General features: G+C 36.7%; 1 protein-coding gene across 1 annotated transcript; it reads right to left on the minus strand.

Moving 5' to 3' along the window:
- Window positions 1-201: 201 nt before the first annotated feature.
- Window positions 202-4,000, minus strand: LOC132914528 (amine oxidase [flavin-containing] A-like). Its single transcript, XM_060973721.1, has 6 exons — window positions 3,576-4,000; window positions 2,209-2,327; window positions 1,933-2,072; window positions 792-1,262; window positions 258-330; window positions 202-225 (listed from the first exon to the last, which is right to left on the minus strand). The coding sequence occupies exons 1-6, from the start codon at window positions 3,739-3,741 to the stop codon at window positions 202-204; spliced, it is 993 nt and encodes a 330-aa protein (XP_060829704.1). The 5' UTR covers window positions 3,742-4,000.
- Between the last annotated feature and the right edge of the window lie 4,943 nt (window positions 4,001-8,943).

Below are 8,943 nucleotides of genomic sequence, written 5' to 3' on the forward strand. Positions count from 1 at the left end.
AAGCATATTGTATGTACGTATTACTAAAAATAAATAAATAAAAAGACATTTAAGACATAAGTATACAAATATCGCGTTAATCGCTAAGTATACGTAATAATATTATGATAATTGTTTGTTCTAATGTTAACTAAAAAAGAAAGTCTGTTTATTATTTGTACAAGTGGCATAAAATAAAGTATATACCCAACACGAGACATTTCACGAGAAGAAAGTGCTTGGGGTCTAATTCGCCACAAAATTTCGTAAGCTGCAACTTCACCAGCTTGGATTGCACCATCTATCGTTCCAGGCCAATTGATAGCGTATTCGCTCGAAGCAAAGAAAATTCTTACAAAATCGATAAGTTTTATTAAAAACAAATACGTTTTTCACTTATTAAATCAGCGTTCATTTTACTCGAGAGGTATAATAATTCAATTATTAATAACAAGCAGAAGTGAATAATATTTTATATCGTTACACGGCATATCGTATATTTTACGTTAAGAGAAATAGTAAACCAAGTATGTAAAAAACATATATAGAATACGAAATAGATCCGACTGTCTATGTATAAGATATTAAATTTTTAAATATCAGTCTTACAGTACTACTCTACTCACAAACTTGGAATTATTTTTATCATCGAATTAGCGGACCTAAAATTATGACGTAACCTTTTCCATCTTTGGATCTCAGTCATTTTCTAATCTTATGACACACTCGGTGGTAATTAAGTTCCTTCCTTACTAGCAAAAATGAATGTGTTTTATCTTTGATTACGTTGATATTTAAAAGCATCCTCGTACCTTTCGTAAGAAGCTTCTGTATGATTAATATAATCCTGAATGGGAATGGGCTTCAGGACACTCATAGGGCAACCAGGTTTCATTTCATCATTTATCAATGACTGATCGTGTTCTTTGTATCGTAAAAATCTCGATGCTTCGACAGTTTCGTAACAATCTTCTAACGTGTCAAACAGTCCTCTCTTATGTGTTTGTTCGAGGTTAGGTTCGGCAAGAAACCCAGCGAACACAATTCCTTCCGTGTTGCCTAGAGTTGCATCGTAAACGATGTTTAAATTGTTACTAGAATCCCAAGTGCTGATAATATCCTTTGCAGAATTGGATCTCCAAAATGGTTTTTTATAAAACACATTGAAAAACACATTTTCTGCCGGTGTGTACAATGTTTCGATATTTATTGAAGAGAGAGGTGGTTCGATAACGATACTGTTCTGCATTGATGGAGGTATCGCAATAACTACGAATTCGCATCTGTAAAAAATGATATTAATCAATCGTATTTAAAGCTATATACGTACAATGGCTCACCAAACTGATTCCGACACTTGTTATAGCAGTTTTATGTATGTACATAATATGTACCTATCGTGGGTGTGTATGTGTGTGTTATATTATATGAAACACTTTGAAATTTCGTTATTAAAGCGTAATGAAATATTTCGTTGTTATATTGATAAAATTTGAGCTCAGTTTGAAAATGTATATAAAAGTTACATAAAAATTATTGCGGACACACATTTGGTAAAGAATTAGTATACCTACAACAGGAATAGTTGCCTTAAAAGTAAGATTACAAAAGTGGAATACAGATGGTGTCACAAAAATGTTATGGTTTATTATTTTATATAATATATATAATGCAATCAGTAATTGGCTGTTTAAATATTTTGGTAGTTTTTGCGAAGTTTGCGATATACGTGTAAATATCTTTTAACTTTTATATACATATCGTTATATTACATTTCGTTAATCGAAAAGTTTTCGAAATATGTTCATGAAATGTGTATTTATTTCACTGTGTATATGTATTTATTACTAAAGATACGCACGAGATAGAGCTATCTCTGCATCGTTGCAATTCCTTCAATTATCGATTTCTTATAAAAATATATATTTATTTTTGAATTATTAAAATGTATACCTGAAGTAATTCCTTGTCGTAGACACATAAGCTCGATCATCGTTGAATGTAATTTTACTAACTGGCTCTACGTATCTTATCTTTCCATGCTGTCGTAAAATATTCTTTAATAGTATATGCGTAATCTTACACATACCATCCTGCAGAAACACAATACGAATATAACAAACAATTAATCAAGGTAGGAGTTCTTTTTCCAAGCAGAGGTCAATAACTTATCATAATTTTTATTCACGACATTATTATTCACGATATATGTATAGCGTAACCTCTTACTTGCACGAAATATCGATTACTATCACCTATCATAATTTTCAATCGATTTAAAAAACCTGATGCTCCGTTCAGCATAACGAAAAACCAAAGTGCTGAGACGTTGTTGAGGTCCCTTACAGCTGTGAAAAATTATAAACAATTTTATTCATTAAACATTAAAAAATTATAAACAGGTTTATTCATGTTCCGTTCAATTTGAATTTTCTTAGATATCTTAGATATCTTTCTTCGTAATTACTACGTTACTTGTTATTTTTCATCTTGAAATTTACAAATACTATTAGATTTTACTATTATTTAGTATTACGTTTCGGTAATAAATTCGTTCGTCGTTCACGACTGTCTTTACATTTCGAAGAATGTAAAAATACACGTATTTGAATATTTTGGTGAAAGATACACGTATATTAATAAATAAATATGGTAAATAAATTATTTCTTTGTTATAGATAGACTTTGTATTATAATAACACTTGATATGCTGTTTTAAGAAAGGAAGAATAAACTTGCTACTCCGCCTAATATACATACATATGTAAAGGCATATATTTATATGTTTTATAAAAAAAGAAATAAAATTGTTTAGTAATTTTTGTTAAAAGTTTGAAAGAAATGTACCGCACGTGCTGCAAATATATGCTCGACATAGTGATCGTGCATACGGGAAATAAACGATTTTACGTAGTAGTTGTTCAACACTTGTCTCGGCAAGATACTTAGCTTCTTCTTCGTTCCCCGTATAATTACTAAATTTTGAGTTTAGTACACTTTCTTCGATCTAAGTGAAAAATAAATTTTTACGTATGATATATCGAAACTACAGTAAAGTAAAATACTTTGATTAATTTTATCGCTCGTGATAAGGTATCGAATATTTAAAGTTAAGTATAGTAGATATATCGATTTATGTTACCGTTCGAAAAAAATCGTGAACCTCGGCGCCATAAAATTTCGGTAAAATTTCAAACCATGTATCATTCGTGCACAGTACTTTTTTGTTCGTCTCGTTACGAGATACTCGATCAATTTTTATATGTAACCTCTTCACTAGATCAGTCACATGTTTTTGCAAGGAATTGGCGTGATAAGTATTGCTAAAGCTTTTCTGTAAAATGCGCCCTCCTATTTCACCTAATTTTAGACAAGCCTAATAAATATATTTGTAACAAAGATGGCATTTTTAAAAGTTATCGTAGGAAGGATAATTTGTAAATTTTAATATTTTCCACCCATGATAGCCTTTAAGAAGGGTTAATAATAAAAACAATTTGCTGAAAATAATCACAGATATCTCATATGGAAGATCGAGCAAGGATTAAGATATATTTTTAACGTTTCAAACATTGACTTTATATTTTCTGATTTCAAAAAATATTTACTATTTGCTTCGATGACTAATACATCTAACCCAGTTTCTTTGCTCAGAATGTTATATGCGCACGTAAGACCAGCTAAACCTGCTCCTATAATTATAACATCGTAATCGTTCTCATCCTCTCTAACAGATTCCTCATCGGCAAAATCAGCAGCCATGTGTTCCCTGTCGCTATTTTAGTATTTATAGTTGTTTAAATAGAACCGCAAAAAAGAATTGTGGATAATTTTTCCGATTTTATCTGAAGTTGACTGCTTAAACGCTTAAAAGAGTACCTATATCGTAATAATAAAGAAGAAGCGTTTCGTGAGTTGAATTTAATTGCTGGCTTCGTTTATAGCTCGGAACAGTCTACAATATATATAGCTGACTCTCTATTCTGATATCTTCGATTTCAAAGTTCTATTTTCTATTACGAGATCGTTGCAGTTCAGTTAATAACGATACTAATATCTTAGTTAAAGCCGATCATTACCGACTACTAACCACTAATTGCAAGTAGCGATTTAGTCTCGTTAAAGAATGTAATTCGCTTCTAGTTGAAATCGATGAAAACTACGTTACGACGATAATTTTTATACGAAACGAAATGAAACAATCTGCCTGCTGAAAATTTATTTTCGTTATATATTAACGCTAGACTCGGGATAGTTTAAAAGATATCTTAACGATTGTACCTTTAGTCGAATCTAACAGGTCGTTCGCATTTTCACCTATCTATTTTATGTAAAATGTTTCTTTTTGTTCATACAGCGACGCTACCAACTAGAACGAGAAAATCTACGAAAAACGTACTTATCGTGCTTTTCTCCTTTCAATTGTTCTCAAAAGTCTACCACGATACTATCGACTATCACCGATGCGACGTAGGTAATGGATAACGGATTTCTCTGCATCCTGACTGTTACCTGACAATTTCATCACGCTAGCAAAATGACGCGAACTTTCACGTACAAATTCCAATACGCAACAGCTCAAAAATAACGGTCACCGTCGTCTCGAAGCAGTCAGTCCCTTGATAATTCAAGCAACTTTTAACTGCAACCTTTATAACTCCCGCGATGGCCACCTCCTTTTCCACCCCCTGTATTCCCCTTCCTTCCGGTTCGTCCTAGAAGCGTTACTTTCTTCCACCCCCTTTACGACTGGTCTACTCTCTCTTTACGGAGCTGTACATCTTAAATAATTGATCCTAACGTAGTTGCCAGTGTTTTTATAACTGTTTTACCGCCGGCTGTTGCCGCTGTGATATACATTATTTAGCCGTCGGTTTTTAAACTTAAGTCCCTGGGCATGGAGGTGTGAAAACACCCAAACAACTATCGGGGATGCGCGTGTGCCTCTTTGATAAAAGTATACGATTCCGAGCTTCGTTAATCCCCTTCTTGGGTGGACGCGTCGTAAACGTTGCACGGCTTTCTTTCAATTCAAACCAACAATTACATTTCCTATTCCTATTTCATATCTCGTTTCTTTTCGGGTCAAGTTCTTCAGCTTCTGTTTCATATCCGTTTACTGCTTTGTGCTTTACATATTGTACAATTTTCTTCTTAATCCGTTAATCAGGTCATTCCTTAACCGCAGACTTTCATAATCATGCAGTTAATAGTTAATAAAGACGAATTAATTTTAGTTCTTTTTATTATTTATTATATCTATCTTGTATAAATCTAGACTTTCAAACTGTATTTTGCTAATTCTAATTTCTGGAAATATGAATATAAATGTTGTTTGTTTGCGACAAAAATGAAACTTTGCGATAGAAGATGTAAGATATACACGTAGGTATAAATCATCGTTGGCATTAACACCGCAAGTCTTTCTATCAATTTAGAAGACCTTTCTTAACCAAATTTATAATTTAGAAATTAAGGAATCCGAAGATAAAGAGTTTATCAAGAATTTGATAATATTCTCTGCAAGGTTTGACGGTTACAAACATCGATTTTATTACTGCTTACTGATTTCTAAAAATTAGATTAATCGTCTCGTAATGTTCTATTATACGTAGCTATGATAACGACGAAGAATAAAATCGTTCGCAATTTTGTAATTATAATCGACGTTGTGAAAAATTGGCAAATATTCGGATATTTTTCCAAGGGTTCAACACTTTCAACAAGCATTTGTTTGCCGATAAACAACGAGCAAGAATCTTTCGCCAAAGTCATTCTACAATTTCATAATTTCCATGATTCTTTCGCCGTGTTCTTTTCTCTGTTTCTCGATTTTATTCACAGGATTACTTGTTTTTTTAGAGAAACCTAGAAGAGGCTGCGTTGGAGAGAGCAGCTTCGCCAGGGGATGCAGCTAGTTGGTCGCGAGCACCGCCACTTCCGGCAAGAATGAACTTTCCGAATGCTGAATGCAACGTCGTTCTCTTCTGGAAAGCACTTTGACAGAGCCCCACGGGTACATTACTAGGATTGCCGCCACCAATTGAACTCCCCCGACTCGCCGTTCATGGTTCAGCCCGGGCCTCAGCTCCCTTATGTCTGCAAACAGAGCCGCCCGAGGCGACACCGCCGTTCAGTCAATCGCTCGATTCAGAAACGATGAAGCAACTTGCAGATTCTCCATTGTCGACGGTATTTGACTTAGCCGCGCGTTGCGTTGGTTCGTTGGCTGGGCGCTGATCCGCATAATAGCCATTAAAGCCGAAAGGATTGGGACTCGCACGGCAACGCGACGGGATAAGTTTTCGAGCCAGAGTCGAGCAGCCTGATTAAGTCTCCTCGCGCGAAACTTTGGCACGCTCGTTGTTACTTAGCTGCTGGGGAGAGAAATCGATTAGATATTCTAACGGAACTTTGGTCGAAACTTTCTTTGATGAAACACGTGTTTTCTTCGGCCGATTGTGAGTTAGCGACAACAACCGGATTCGCTGTTACATCCGCCTCTTCGGTTTGCCGGAGAATAATCGATTTCTAAAAGTCCGCTCCTCCGGTCCTACTGCTCTTTCCACCACTTTATATTGGGAAATATTTTTCTCCCTTTATCGTGTAATACGCGTATGAAGGAAAAGTGATAGGTGGCGAAAAGAACGAACGATATCTCGTACGATACGAATCGCCGACGAGTTCGTGTAAAAGAAATTCTATTATACCGGAAGGAGCTGGAGGCCGAGGTCACGGTGAGAAGTTCTCGTCAGGTACCGCTTGCAGCCGAATATATGGGCGAAAAGAGGTTACAGATTGCGTATTACCGAAATCCACTTTTCGAGACGGCGAGCTCGATTTCCGGTGGAAGGTGGTTGCTAACGCATATGGTTGCTCATAGTCTCGCTTTATACGACCGAAATTCCGACTAAGATGCAAGAGGACACAGAGGGCAGCGAGATGGAAGAAGCAAAGTAGCGGCGGAGAGGGCGGGCGGTACACAGGGGGGAAGGGAGGAATTCGTAATATAGAGGGCCGCTCTACGACCCCGTTGGGAGGAATTCCGGGGTACGTTTTAAATTGCTGCATCCCCAACCTCCTTGTTTATGTATGCTACCGTGTTTCTTATTCTTGTGCGGCAGCGAAGGAGAGAGCGCGCGCCGCCCTAACTTTATGTGCACAGTGCCGGCATAAGTATGCAATCTATGCGTTGGTGTGACTGTATCCCTGTCTGCGTGATCGTACACGCGAAAACGCGAGGTCTATGTATTCCACGAAGGGAAAGGATGTATGAGTGAGCGGCGCGTACACGCGATCGCGCACCCTTTACACCAGTTTCTATGTGGCCGCTTGTATGTGTGCGTATTGTACGGTGAAACGTGGTCCTACGTTTCCTCGCACTCGCACCGTGCCGCTGCTACAGCCTCTCCCCACGATCCGGCCGCCGTTTTCTCCCGTGAATTCTTTTCGCCTTCCGAACCGGCTCCACGCTCTTTCCTTTCCTCCTTATTCCCCAACTTCAGACTCGACTTCAGAGCTACCCCTCCTGCTATCTACCGTTGAGTTGCGTCGGTTGCCTTTACCATGTATCTCTCTCTCTCTTTCTCTCTTTCTCTCTATCTCTCACTCTCTCTCTCTCTCTATCGCCAACCCTCTTCCGTTCCATTCCTACCTTCCGGCCTCAATTGCTGTAATCTATGGCCTATACTGGTGGATTTAACCGTGGAATTGAGCCACGGTGATTTGTACGGTTTATTAATATTGCATCGGTGTCGGGGATGGAACTTGGCCATGGGTTTTCATAGATTTTCAACGACGACCGGATGATTATATGCACGTGAACGGATTGGGATATCGAGTGGTCGCGATGCACGGTTCCATGTAAACCAATTTTCTGACCGTGCAATTGCGGGACTCGTTTCGGCGAATGTTCTTCTATCCTGCAGCGTCGGTGAAAGCTACGGAATATTTATAAGGTTTGATAGATGTACTTACAGCAATTTTTTAAACCTTTTTTTATCCTCTAAAAAACACGTTAAATTTTGGAGAATCCGACGTTACCACTTATATCGTAAACAATTGTATTTCGTTTGATCGGGTTTTGCAAAAATTGCGTTACTACGTTCTATCCTATAGTTTCTCATAAATATCGGTAGGATCATAATCGTGATTCGTAACAAGTGGCGGAAAAACAATAACTGATAGAACGTATCAATCCATAGCATCGAGTAAATATTTATCAGCGTTCTATAGATTGCACTCTCTTGGGCTTAGGCTTACTCGTTATTTCGCTCGTGTTTCGTGTTATAGGAAATAGATTATTGTGCTGTGGTTCCATTGGCAGGAAATCACGCTCGAAGGCAATACGATCCTGACGTGCATCACTATGACACCGATAATGCAATGAATATTATCATAATCTTGTGATATCAGCCTTCTTCGCTTTGCCGCAGTTTAACAGCAAACGATCTTTCTTTGTACGACTAATTAGAGATCGTATCGATGGAAATAACAAATTTACAACCTACGATAATGCTACAACATATTCTGTGTAAAGAATAAATACACACGTTTTCACGTTGAATGTATTTTTTTATTTTTTTACCTTCCTCTATAAAATTCACAAAAAATGGAACACAGAATAGGGAATGACACAGTGATAAATAGGATTATTTGAAATACGTACTTATTCGTCGAGAAGAAATCATCTTATGTGAACAAATATTTGATATTTAATAGAATCTCAAGTAACATGTATAGAACATTCTCCTTTGCCAAATTTACACTCCGTAAAAGTTATTAGTGCGGAATTTTAATATGTAATGTTGATGTACTTACCTGTGTTCACAAGTGCGCGTAACTTTTTAGTTCGTACACACGCGTACATTTTATTTATAATGTTTACTAAATGAACGAACAAATAAGTCGAAAGATTATCAACGAATTTTATTTGTTGTGACATTATATGAAAAACTATTCTTT

The sequence above is a fragment of the Bombus pascuorum genome, chromosome 1 (genome assembly GCF_905332965.1).
Source record: "Bombus pascuorum chromosome 1, iyBomPasc1.1, whole genome shotgun sequence".
Lineage (NCBI taxonomy): Eukaryota > Metazoa > Arthropoda > Insecta > Hymenoptera > Apidae > Bombus > Bombus pascuorum.